General features: G+C 34.7%; 3 protein-coding genes across 4 annotated transcripts; 1 reads left to right on the top strand and 2 right to left on the bottom strand.

Moving 5' to 3' along the window:
• Window positions 1-1,524: 1,524 nt before the first annotated feature.
• On the bottom strand, window positions 1,525-3,451 carry LOC106375834 (S-adenosylmethionine synthase 3). Its single transcript, XM_013815837.3, has 2 exons — window positions 3,145-3,451; window positions 1,525-3,002 (listed from the first exon to the last, which is right to left on the bottom strand). Exon 2 carries the CDS (start codon window positions 2,990-2,992, stop codon window positions 1,820-1,822), a length of 1,173 nt encoding a protein of 390 aa, XP_013671291.1. The 5' UTR covers window positions 2,993-3,002; window positions 3,145-3,451; the 3' UTR covers window positions 1,525-1,819.
• Window positions 3,452-3,854: 403 nt separating this feature from the next.
• BNAC04G08350D lies at window positions 3,855-6,271 on the bottom strand. Of its 2 annotated transcripts, XR_007322391.1 has the most exons (8): window positions 5,805-6,271; window positions 5,626-5,723; window positions 5,431-5,502; window positions 5,211-5,335; window positions 5,055-5,127; window positions 4,769-4,960; window positions 4,716-4,738; window positions 3,855-4,000 (listed from the first exon to the last, which is right to left on the bottom strand). XR_007322391.1 is itself a non-coding variant. In XM_013815838.3 (6 exons), exons 1-6 carry the CDS (start codon window positions 6,085-6,087, stop codon window positions 4,856-4,858), a joined length of 756 nt encoding a protein of 251 aa, XP_013671292.1. In that variant the 5' UTR covers window positions 6,088-6,271; the 3' UTR covers window positions 4,721-4,855. The 2 variants fall into 2 exon arrangements, 1 of the variants encoding a protein (XP_013671292.1); XM_013815838.3 differs by lacking the exon at window positions 3,855-4,000 and having other exon boundaries at window positions 4,721-4,960.
• Window positions 6,272-9,459: 3,188 nt separating this feature from the next.
• LOC106374398 (transcription factor RAX2) lies at window positions 9,460-11,347 on the top strand. The gene is made up of 3 exons (XM_013814437.3): window positions 9,460-9,954; window positions 10,122-10,251; window positions 10,669-11,347. Exons 1-3 carry the CDS (start codon window positions 9,819-9,821, stop codon window positions 11,267-11,269), a joined length of 867 nt encoding a protein of 288 aa, XP_013669891.1. The 5' UTR covers window positions 9,460-9,818; the 3' UTR covers window positions 11,270-11,347.
• The last annotated feature ends 1,554 nt before the right edge of the window (window positions 11,348-12,901 follow it).

The following is a 12,901-nucleotide window of genomic DNA, read 5'->3' as shown; positions in this document are numbered from 1 at the left end:
TGTTCGCTCATAATTTGTGATGCTGAGTTTTGCATATTTTTTACGGTTAAATAAATATCATCAGGTTTTTCTTAAGAAATAACTAAGAAAATTTTGGGTCTATAAGCTCTTACATCTTTGTAAAACGAAGTTCATATCATATTAAATTATTTAAATAAAAAATAGATTCCTTCTAACCGAATTTGAACATTGTTTCTTTGAGTTTACATATTAGTTTGATTATAAATTTATAGTATAAAAATGAAAATGTAAAACAATGCATTTATAGGTTGAAGAAACCTCTTAATGTTTTTTGAATTCTTGGTCTTCTATATCTATTTTCAACATATGTTCTTCTGTGGGTGATTAAGGGATTTGCAGAACGCAACATGTAATTTCACTACATTGGTTGGCGAAAGAGCATTTGGACCTGTCTACAAAGTTCAAATGTCCACTGGTGACTATTGCTGTCAAAGTTCTCGCCACCGATTTCAAACATGGCAAAAAAGAGTTTCATAGGTAAAAACATAATCTATGAAAATCTGCTTTATGATTCTGTGTGGTAAATAATGTTGACAATGATGTATGTCAACATGTTTCAAAATTCATTATTTAGATGTAGATGTATGTCAACATTTAGATGCAGACTTTGAACGATTCTTAGATTGAAGAAACAATCGAAAGTTCATGGATTGATCAGTACTTCAACATGTTTCAAAAAAAAACAGATCAGTACTTCAACAAGATAAGTACCCGCGCTAAGCTGGGGCGAATAAAAGTTTCTATTAAATATTCAACAATTTTGCCGACTAAATGAAGTAAAATAAAAATAAAATATTTAACAATTTATAGTTTCGATTCTATTAATGACTTCATGTTTATCGTTTGGATGATCGACATTTTTAGCATAACACTAAATATTATGTTTTGTGATTTGCCCTGTTGGTTTTGGTGCTTTTCTTTTTGGTACAAATTTAATGGTAGTTGAAAATTGTTTGTATCATCTCACCTTGATTTGTTGTCTACGGGAGGTTTTGGGAAAGTAGAAGCAACCAGTAATTCCATGACATAATACATGACTATAGAACCACAAGGAATTTGAATATAGAACCACACGGAAAAATAATAAATGATTGTCTTTTTTTGTAACGCGACTAAGCACAAAAAGAATGTTACATAAGATGTCTTAAACAGGAAAGAAAAGGTTTGGAAGCGTACTTACCATATTTGAAAAGAGAGACATTTTTTTATTATTATTTAGATGTAGATGTATGTCAACATGTTTCAAAATTCATGGATTGATCAAAACTCAACATTATTTACCACACTAAGTCTTGTAAATCTCCAGTTACTAGTTTTTTTTACTCATTGAAAATCTATTCTTGCTCTTGAACTTTTTCATCGAGTGTTCCTCTCATCTGCTGGCTGTTATTAACTACGGAGCTTCTTGGTAAAACTTCCCTTAACACCCAATCACCTACAACTAATGGACTTTTCACGCCTGCTCATTCGGTGTATGAATTCAATTTTCACAGAGACAGAAAGTAGAATGCAAAGATGGACTTCTTGATTACACAATCAAACTTACAATACAAGAGCATAAGAAGAAAGAAAAAAAAAAAAGGAAATTCAAAAACATGAAACTCAAATCTTCTGTTCGTTCACTAACACACATGGCCTTGTGTACGAACTCCAATAGCAGCAAAAGCAAAATGTAAAATGTATAGCATTATTCAAATCTTTCCCAATAACAATGGTATAATGGATAAGTCCCCAATAGTGGAGAGGGAGAGAGAGTGTCTCAGCAACTCAAGAGTTCTTGCAACTACCACCTTTTCGTTTAAGCCTTTGGCTTGAGTGGCTTCACCACCTCCCAAGTGAAATCAGGATCATCACGCCCAAAATGCCCATAAGCAGCAGTCTTCTGGAACCTGAAGTTACCTCCTCTCTTCAAATCAAGGTTAATAGCCATCATCCCTGGCCTAAAGTCAAACGCCTCCTTGATCAACACAAGGATATCCTTATCCGGAATAGTCCCGGTCTTGTAGGTGTCAACAAACACAGAGAGAGGCTCAGGGACACCAATAGCGTACGAAACCTGGACAATACATCGGCGAGCGAGTCCAGCAGCCACCACACTCTTCGCAGCTTGCCTGACGATGTAAGCACCGCTTCTGTCAACCTTGGTTGGATCCTTCCCTGAGAAAGCACCACCACCGTGAGCACCCCAACCACCGTAAGTATCGATGATGATCTTCCTCCCCGTGAGTCCAGCATCACCGTGAGGCCCTCCGATGACGAAACGACCAGAGGGGTTCAAGTGAAAGATGGTGTTGTCGTCAAGGTACTTAGCGGGAATCACCGGCTTGATCACATGCTCCTTCAAGTCAGCAGCGATCTCATCGTTGGTCACAGTCTCATCATGCTGAGTCGAGATCAGAACGGTGTGGACACGAATCGGAATCATCGCTCCACCGTCGTTCTTGTACTCAACGGTGACCTGCGTCTTCCCATCAGGCCTCAGCCAAGGACAAGTCTTGTTCTTCCTCACTTCGGTAAGCTTCGCGCCAAGCTTGGTCGCAAGAACATGAGTCAAAGGCATCAGCTCGGGAGTCTCGTCGGTAGCGTAACCGAACATATGTCCCTGATCACCGGCTCCGATGTCTTCAGGCTTCTTGGTCAAATGACCGTGAACTCCCTGAGCAATGTCGGGACTCTGCTGCTCGATGTTGACCAAGACGTTGCATTTGTCGGCGTCGAGACCGACATCGGCGGAGATGAAACCGATCTCGCGACAAGTGGATCTGACGATCTTCTCGTAATCTACTTTAGCAGAGGTCGTGATCTCGCCGAAGACCATGACCATGTTGGTCTTGGTGCACGTCTCGCAAGCGACTTTGCTCTCGGGGTCTTGCTCTAAGCAAGCGTCGAGGATCGCGTCGGAGACTTGGTCGCAGAGCTTGTCGGGGTGTCCCTCGTTGACGGACTCGGATGTGAATAGAAACGTTTCCATCTCTGAAAAGCTACAAAAAAACAAACAATAAAGTCTCAAACTTTATCCACCGACAGAGTCTAAAGGTTCCAACTTTCGTCAGATCTATCAACAGAAACACAAGGATTCGAACTCCCAGATCTAGATGAACAATGGGTCGAAGAGAAACGAACCTGGCGACGGAAGTATAGAGGTGAGATTCGAGATCTGAAGACGAGAGATTTTATCGAGGAGGGGAGAGTGAGAGAAACTCGGCGGGTGACTCGGAGTTCGACTCGCTCTGTGTGTGTTTGCCCGCTCTTCTCGTGCGATTATATGGTTGGCGGAGATGCGATCACGTGTTTTGAGTGTAGGGTAGTGTGATTCTATAACGCCGTTGGATCTTGTGTTGAGGAGGAGTAGACGGTGAGATGGAGCTAGCGATTATCTCACCAACCTCCGTGTCGTTGGTGTGGAGTGTAGTTGGTGAGACGAGGACCCGACCCGGTATCGACAACGTGATTGGATCGTTTATATTAACTCCGAACCGGATCCTTTAGATTTCTTTTGGAAGACGGAACATATCTGTCAATAACATGATTTGTCATTTTCATATTTAGATGTTGGTCGGTAGGCATGAGCGCTCATCAACCAGATATCCAAACCGAACCCAAAACCAATAATTTGAACCGTATAAAATACTTGATTAGATCTTTGTAGGATGATAATTTGGATTACTAGTATTATCCAAATTCAACTCAGTCTCGAATATATAATAAAAAAATAATGAATTAAAATATCTGAATTATTATCCGAAAAGAATATTTGAAACTAAATAGCTCAAATACTTGATTTCATGTTTTATTTTGATATTATCTTGAAGGAAATAAAATGAACACAAAAATTATAAAATTTGTTTAAACCCGAAATCTTATTAACCAAAATCAAGAAAAACATATACTAGGAAACTGAACCGAAAACCCAAATCACCGAGGCATATTGGTTGGTATATTCGTTCAAAAAACAAAAACAGAAAATATAAGCATAAATTTATATAGACTTTTTCTTGGGTTCACCCCCTAGGGTGAAGGTTCACCAACCAATAAAAAGTTGTTATTTTAGATCTAGTATCTTTTAATTAAGGAAACAAAATAACTTGTCAAATTATATTATGCTTTTAAAATAAAAAATAAAAAATTAAATAAATAAAAATAACAATAGTTCTAAAAAAAGATTATTAAAAAAAATATATTTATTTTTAAGATTTAGAGTTTAGTGTTTAAGATTTATAATTTAGAATTTATCCAAATGTTTAGTGTTTTTCCAAGGGTTTAGGGTTTACCTAAGGGTTTAGGGTTTACCCAAGGATTTAGGGTTTACCCAAGGGTTTAGGGTTTTCCCAAGGGTTTAGGATTAGAGTTTAGGGTTTAGTGTTTTGTTGACAACATGTTTAGTGTTTTTCCAAGGGTTTAGGGATTTACCCAAGGATTTAGGGTTTATCCAAGGATTTAGGGTTTAGGATTTGAGTTTAGGGTTTAGTATTAGAGTTTAGGGTTTAGTGTTTTGTTGACAATATTGTTTTTTTTTTGAATTCGTTTTTTATATATTATTTTTATTTATTTTTAAATTTTATTTTGAAAAAATAATATAATTTGCCAAGTTATTTAGTTTCCTTAATTAAAAGATATTAGATTTAAAATGACAATTTTCTATTGGTTGGTGAACCTAAAGGTTCACCCTAGGGGTGAACCCAAGAATAACTCATTTATATATAGCATAAAAATTATAAACTACACAAATAATGTTCACATTATTCTACAAATTTATTGCTTCTATATATCTTCTCAAGTCACTACATGGTTGTGGTTGCAGCTCAAGAACACAAAACATATGAGAGGAAGAGATCTAGTAACTGAGACCGAGCTGAAGTCCGAAAGCAGCATGGACTAGGAAAAGCGCCATTATCCCACTACCCAGGATCCCGTGCACCCCCCTCAGCTCAGGCTTGTCCTGCACATTATTTTTTTTTTAAACAGTTTCTTGATCCCAAAACAAAACCATTAAGATCATAAACTCCTGCACAAAGCTTTCTTTTTTTTTTTACCTTGAACAAAGTTGGTAAGACTGTTTGAATCGTCAAGAGTGCAAGACCTATGAATCCTGTAACAGCGTGCAGGCTACATTGCACCAAATCCACAACCATATTATAATCATTGCACTTGGAAAAAAAAAAACTCAATACTAAGTTCAAAGATGATACCTTTCGAAGATGGGTTTGTCTGAGGTAAGAAGGGATGTGATACCACCGGTTGCTCCAAGGGAGAAGAAGAAAAACATTCCAGCTAGGAGCTTCGGGTGCAGGTCTTTCGCCTTTGCCTTCTCCTCCTAAACCATTTCAAACAATACAAAACACTCTCTAATCAAAAACAACGGTTCTTGTAATTTTGTAACATTATATTCTTTAGTAAAGATATTCTTACAATGTCATCTGAATAACGAATCCTGAAGCCTAGGTATGTTCCATATCCACCCATAGCAAAAAGAACCACTGCCTGAGAAGAAACAAGTCACAAAACAAGAACAAATTCATCAGCGGAAACAGAACATATATCTTGCAAATGAGACAAAAGAAGTTAAAAAGCATGAAACTTTGGTAGGGAGGAGGAAGCTTTTACCATGTTACCAGGATGACCCCAATGAACAAGCCAATCAGGGAGATTCAGTGACTTCACAATCTCCACAAAGGGTCCAATAACAGATCTTACAGTTCCAGCTGCCACAAGCAAAAGACAAACATCAACATAACTTTGTCACTTACACAACCTTATTGGTCAAAGCTGTGTAGGTTGTTTACCTCCAGGGAGAGTAGCAACGAGGAGGAGAGGCAGAGGAGAGACTGATAACATCAGAGTCTCTCTACTATCATCATCATCACTTCTTGTTTCTTCAACCGCGTCATCTCCGTTGTTAATCGAAGAAAACGCTAGAATATTTCTCCGGCGAGAGGTAGAGAGTGAGGGAAACGGAGACGCGTTCGGGAATCTGGAGAGAGACGGAGGGGAGCTGAGTAAAGGAGACGCCGTAGGAGGAGAGATGGGGCTTGAGAGAGCGGAGGAGAATGCGGTAATGGCAGCCATTGCAGAAGATGAGTGTAGTAGTCTTTGGTGTGTGTGTGAGTGTTGGTAAAGGTGAGGGAAGTGGTAGAGAAGGAGATAGTTTTGAGACGATGGAGGAAGAAAGGTAAAGAAAGTGACACGACGTTATGCTAAAACGTCGTCGTTTAACACTTTTTCTCGTGGTCTCAACACGCTCCCATCCCACCTCCCATTTTTTTCTTCTTAAGAACGTCTCTGTTGAAGATATTGATCTTTCTTTTCCTCATGTGGGTATTATAAAGTTCCGTATAAAATGGAACTTGTAAGATTTATTTTAAATTTTGTGCAAATATATAATATTTTAAATACTTAAATCGAATTAAGAAGAAAAAAATGGGAGGTGGGATGGGAGCGTGTTGAGACCACGAGAAAAAGGTGCTCGGGACTTCGGATATTTGGATCGGGTTTTCGGATCGGGTTTTCGGATCCGGGTCTTTCGGATAAATGAATTCACTATCCAATAGGTACTTGGTAGATTTTGGTTCGGGTTTCGGGTCGGATACCACCGGTTTCGGGTCGGTTTTATTGTGTAAATCATATACATATTTACTAAATAAAATATTTTACATGTAAATTGAATTGGTTCATACTTCATTGGTTGCATATTCTATTTTTAGTGTGGCCAACCCGGGTTCGAATCCCTAAAATGTCAATTTTGTAATAAAAAATAATATTTAAATACTATATATTTACAATATAGAAGAATTACATATAAGTTGAAGTGGTATGGTGGTAACATAGCCACTTTTCTACCTATCCAATCTGGGTTTGAGTTGTGGTGATGACATTTTTTCTAATATTATGGGTTTTAGGCTATCCATTTCGGTTTAAATGGGTACCCGATTAGGTTTCGGGTAATAACCAGAACCGACCCGATACCCACGAATATTAGGGGCAATGACCAATCGGGTAATATGGCCATATCCGAAACCGAACCGAACCGGTCTATTTCGGGTCGGATCCGGTTCGGATAACTAGTTCTTATGTCTTTAACAGAAGCGTTCTTATGTCTATTGGCTCTCCAAAGCTAAACTATCGAGCCAAATTTATTCTCAGTTTTCTGCCAAGTAGGAATACTCCTACTATCATGTTTCAAATACTACACGTATCTTCTCTCCTGCTCTCATCTCTCACTCAAGAAACTCAATTTGCCTAGACAATATTTTAGAGATTTAATTTTGGAGGTTCCGGAGTAAATTTACTAGACTATTAGTATTGTTGTAATATTTAAATTTGTATAATAATTATGTTTTCATGTATCTTTAAAAAATATATTAAAGTTTCTTTTGAAATATTCTTGTTGTCTAATTATAGTTTTAAAATATTATAAATCTTATTTTAAAAAATTATTTAATTTTATGTGTATGTATTTATAAAAACAAATTTGAAATATTTATGATATACAAAAGTTTTAAGGATTAAAATAATAAATGAGAAAATATTTAATAATCATAAATGTGATGTGTAATTAATTATAAGAACCAGAATACAAATCAAAAGATGAAACTTGAAATTTAGAGTTTTAAATAGTGAAATTTCAGTTCTCAAAACTCTAAATTTGAAGTTTTGAAGTTTTTATTTAGAGCAAAAAACTCTATATTTGAAATTATATAGTTTAGTTTATTTTGGAGATGCATGAGATCCTTTTTATAATTTATACCAGCATATATAGTTGCTTTCATAATATACTGCTGTCTTATTTTCTATTATATTAGATTACATGTTAACAATTCATAATTGTAAGGGTTAACATCTTAAAGAGATTTTCCATCACCCGTCTACATTCACTAGATAGGCACCTATTTGAGTGGAAAATCGTGGCAGAGGCATATTATTGTATGTTACTAAAAGACCGCCTTTATCAATTATTGGCCTGTTTAATATAAAACTATTGATTTCGACCTCTCGGTATAACCATGAAGTCACTGAAAAATCTTCTCGTGTAGGGACTCCATCTCAATAATTAGAAATATACAAATCATGAAATGTAACAATATATAAGAACTTGTTGCAATGCACCTTTTGTAAAAAACTATTTTAGATTAGCAAATTATAACTGGAGTCTGGAGTAGTCTTCTGTTGTAATATATTCATATAAAGTTATAACCGTGTTATAGAACTTAAAAACTACAATCAACAAGTTGATAATTAATATCGCAGATGGATGCATACTAAAGATAAGTGTATATCAGTATATATATCAGTAGTAATGAATCATACATCCATTTTGTGACAGTATTACCAGTGAATGCTCGCCAAGTATACATCACGCAACTGCTATTTGGTGTATGAAGTGAGGAGTAGGCATGTAGCTCTCTCTAAAATAAGAAATGAGTGTAACCAAGTTTTATTTTCATTTTCGGAAACCCTCTTAAATATAGTTTTGAAAAATGCCACACCAACTCACCAACTTAAACCGCTGCCCCATCAAATCCATTTACTTGTTGCTGCTGCATATGTACTGTATGTGTATATATACAAACACATACACGTCTTTGTATAAATGCTTGTATACATATATTCTCCCCCATGAGAATGTATGTATGTGTGGACCGTCTTTGTATAAATGCTTGTATACATATATTCTCCCCCATGAGAATGTATGTATGTGTGGACCTCGGGATCAATCACTTTGACAAAGTCTTGTGTGAAATGACTTAGTATGTACACGTCACCTTCATGCTTTCTCTAATCTTTTGGTTTAATGTCAACTTCTCGTGTTATTTTACCTTTTTTTTTCTTATCACTAGTCACTACCTTTGGGCAGCGGCAGTCCATGAACTATTATTTCCTTCTCTTTTTTTATTGGTGAATAGTTTACCAAGAAAATTAATACCATGCATAAATGTTTGACTATAAAATCTACATGCACCATTCTTTTCATTTATGATAGTATTTATTACCATATTCTTAGACCATATATATTTGATTAGTGTTAAGAATATGCTATAGTATTTCTTTTGAAAGAAGGGTTTTGAATATCAGATAAAGTTTATCCTAATGAAAATTATTACCAACCTAAATCTGCTAAACTAAAGCTGAAAATCATGTTGGTTGTGGTTCGTTTGATTCGGTTTAATACAAAGCAGACCATGAACCGGTAAAACTCGATCTATGAAGGGTTGTCTGGTCTCTTCAAAAGACAAACACGTAGGTTAAATTGAAATGTAGATGCCAAGGAAACTTTTTTTTATTTTTTGAACTTTAATGCCAAGGAAACTTTAAACCATTTGTCTATTTGTTTTATTTCCAGAAACTATTTCTACATTTTTTCTAAAACAAAATAGAAAAGTATTAAGTCACTTGATTAATTAAAATTATTAACATTAATTGCATTTTGTAGAATTTTCTCCACTTTCACAACTTAGACCAGCTGTTCTTGTTTTGTTTTGGTGACCAAAAACACACATCTATATTTTTGATACTCCATTGTTTCTCTCTTTCTCGTTACATAAATTTATTTTATAATAATGAAGTTAATCCAAATGGAGAGAAGAGGGAAAGGCATAATTGAAAGAAAATAGAAAATAAGTTTTTCATTGACTTGGGCGTTTCCAATACATATAGCAATAAATATATGTCTTCCACCTCTGATAATTTTTAGAACCAGAAAACACCTCTTCTTTCTCTTCTTCTCTCTTCAAAAACAAAACCAATATTCCTCAAACAAAACACACAGAGTAGCTATAAGGACCGAGAGAGATCGTAGAGAGATGGGGAGGGCTCCATGTTGTGACAAAGCAAACGTCAAGAGAGGTCCATGGTCTCCTGAAGAAGATGCAAAGCTTAAAGATTACATAGAGAAACAAGGCACTGGTGGCAACTGGATTGCTCTCCCTCACAAAGCTGGTACATGTTTATATCTCATGATTCGAATGGGTTGATTTCTTCTTCAAAAAAATGAATGGGTTGATTTATTGGAGACTTTTTTTTGTTTGATTGTTGTCTCTTTGGAATTTAAACCCCTGGTGGGTCTTGGCTGATTTTTTTAAATCTTGTATAATATGATGAATAAGGTTTAAGGAGATGTGGGAAGAGTTGTAGACTGAGGTGGTTAAACTATTTGAGGCCAAACATAAGACATGGAGATTTCTCTGAGGAAGAAGACAAGATTATCTGCAGCCTCTTTGCCTCCATTGGAAGCAGGTTAAAAAAGTCTAGCTTCAACATCTAATACTAAAACTGATATGATTCCAATATTAATAATTTTTGTTGACATCTGATCTTATGATGTAAAAAGACAACTCATGTTAAAATCATGGGGAAAAAATGGAGACCTTAATAAGTGGGTATCAAAAAGCAAGAGACTTTGCATGTTTCAAGGAAATTTTAACCTCTTTTTTTTCTTATGAAAAATAATCGATTTTAGCTTTTGCATGCATACATTTTATGCAGTATAATTGCCTCCTTTTGAGGGTATATTCTTTAGTTCATAATCTAGGAAAACAGATGGGAGCAAATTCACTTTGACAACTATTGAAAAATAAATTAAGCGATAAAGTCTATCTTTTATTTAATTATTATTGTGGTTACATAAAGGAATAAATCATGTTGAAAATGCAGGTGGTCAGTAATTGCAGCTCACCTGCATGGTAGAACTGATAATGACATCAAGAACTATTGGAACACTAAGCTCAAGAAGAAGCTCATTGCCACTATGGCTCCTCCACCACCTCATCATCTCTTAGCCATTGCCTCATCATCATCATCACCATCATCATCACACTACAACATGACCAATAGTCTTCCTCCGTATAACCCATCAATATCTACAAATCAGCTGATCACACCTCATCAGGAGATGATGATGACAATGATGGACCAACAACAACAACAACTATTATACCAAGAAGTCATGGACAGTTTGGTAAATTCTCCAAATAACAACAAGCTTATAATGAGCCATCAAGAAGACAGCCAGGAGCAAAGTACAAACAAAGGAATAATGTTGTTGAGTGATGTAAGAAGTGGGTCAAGTACAACAAATACAGTAACAAGAGTGAAGATGGAACAACATGATCATCATCATGAAGAGAGATCAATGGAAGATTATGGAATGGAGGATATCAATCACTTGATAAGTAGTAGTTGTACGAGTAGTAGTAGCAACAGCTTGTGGTTTGATGAAAACAAGACAGAGGATACGTTCATGTTGTACTATTGATGTCTCTTACCAACATTGACTCACTTCCTCTCTTTTCTCTTAAAACTAAAAATAAATTATTGATACTTGCTTTTCAAAGAGGGTTTTAAAATGTTATTCATTAGTTCCAATTTATAATTTATTATGAATTGCCTTTATGTTTTGTCAAACCTGTAGCTGTTAAATGTGATTCTTTTAGTGATCAAGAAAGAATTGTGCCAAACAAATCGATTTTTGTATACAGACAATTTTCTTATGATCATTAAGCTACAGTTAAATGTTTACCTTTTTGTCTCTTAATAATACGATCGATGCATTAATAGAGAGATAAGGTTTTGGATTTATCAGCCTGTAGCAATTGTAACCAAGTGGGTACATTATATGACTCAAGCTTCGGGACTTAAAAGCTAAGGAGATTAATTACATGTTGTTTACCATGAAAAAGTTTTATGGTATCTAGTATCTACTTTGAAAAAGAGTGATACAAAAATCTGCTCATATCATAAAAATCTCACACCCTTTTGCAAATATTAATCTTAGATTATTTTCCATTTTGTGATATATATCCGTAGACTATATATATTAGCTTTGAGGTTTCTTACAAAATGGAAGTCTCAAAATACGCACGAACATATAGAACCGATGATGGTTTGTTGTTCGAACTTGGTTTCATCACCACCACAACACTATTAAGGCATGTCAATCTCAAGGTTAGTTCCAGTTCGATGAGCAATAAGTCAACAATCAACATATATGTCAATTTGTTTGCTTACCAAATAACTACTTTTACAGAATCAATAAAACAACTTTTTTTCAAATAAATTTCAAAACATTACAGCTTTTTACCAATAACGACTATCTATCCACATCAAATCAATATAATGAATCTAGCAAAATAAACTTTTCAAATAATTTCTAACTTAAGTTCAAAAAAAAAAAAATTCTAACTAGTCTGCCAACATACCAAAAGAGATATGAAAAGTCTGTGAACAGTTGTGCAAACAACATGAGACGATTTATGATTATGTAAGGTATAATTTCGCTTTATAAAAGTATCAGTGTATTTGGTATGCTACTTTGTATTGTTCCCCTCACCCTCATTAGGCAATCTCAAATCTTATCAATAAACACAAAATAAAACACATGCAAACACTATTCCCACTTGTATTTCTTTAATGTGATGCTTTTTTTTTTAATTCCATGCTCTTTGCTTATACTTGAATCATTAATTAATCAACCAATCTGATCAAAGACAAACTATATCCCCTAGACTATATTTGCGAAGTGATTTTGTCACAGGTTCTTTCTACAATCAATTTCACAAAACAAATATGACATGACTATTAGAATTGATGACATGTCTTATACCTTAATATGACATAGACAATTGCATTTAATGTTAATTTATATTTTTGGTAAACTTTTTAAAATATGGTAATAACTCATATATTACATTTAATGTCAATTTATATTTTTGAAATTTTTTTTAGAATATGAGAATAACTCATAAATCATCATTAAAATAAATATATTCAAATATGACATTATAAATTTTGAAATATAATTTAATTATATATTTTTAAATTATAAAATTTTATTACTAAAATTTTCAAAAATGTATACAATTTGTTTAGAAATTATAAAAATTTAACC

This window comes from Brassica napus, chromosome C4, assembly GCF_020379485.1.
Source record: "Brassica napus cultivar Da-Ae chromosome C4, Da-Ae, whole genome shotgun sequence".
Taxonomy (NCBI): Eukaryota; Viridiplantae; Streptophyta; class Magnoliopsida; order Brassicales; family Brassicaceae; genus Brassica; species Brassica napus.
This window is presented reverse-complemented; position numbering and strand designations above follow the sequence as displayed.

Bases quoted from the DNA above. Each gene is read 5' to 3' on its own strand.
- LOC106375834 (XM_013815837.3), bottom strand. From the start codon at position 2,992: ATGGAAACGTTTCTATTCACATCCGAGTCCGTCAACGAGGGACACCCC.
- BNAC04G08350D (XM_013815838.3), bottom strand. From the start codon at position 6,087: ATGGCTGCCATTACCGCATTCTCCTCCGCTCTCTCAAGCCCCATCTCT. The intron at 5,724-5,804 runs GTAAACAACCTA...TGCTTGTGGCAG, and splicing joins CGTTGCTACTCTCCCTGGAG to CTGGAACTGTAAGATCTGTT. The intron at 4,961-5,054 runs GTAAAAAAAAAA...AATAATGTGCAG, and splicing joins TCTTACCAACTTTGTTCAAG to GACAAGCCTGAGCTGAGGGG.
- LOC106374398 (XM_013814437.3), top strand. From the start codon at position 9,819: ATGGGGAGGGCTCCATGTTGTGACAAAGCAAACGTCAAGAGAGGTCCA. The intron at 9,955-10,121 runs GTACATGTTTAT...ATGATGAATAAG, and splicing joins TGCTCTCCCTCACAAAGCTG to GTTTAAGGAGATGTGGGAAG. The intron at 10,252-10,668 runs GTTAAAAAAGTC...TTGAAAATGCAG, and splicing joins TTTGCCTCCATTGGAAGCAG to GTGGTCAGTAATTGCAGCTC.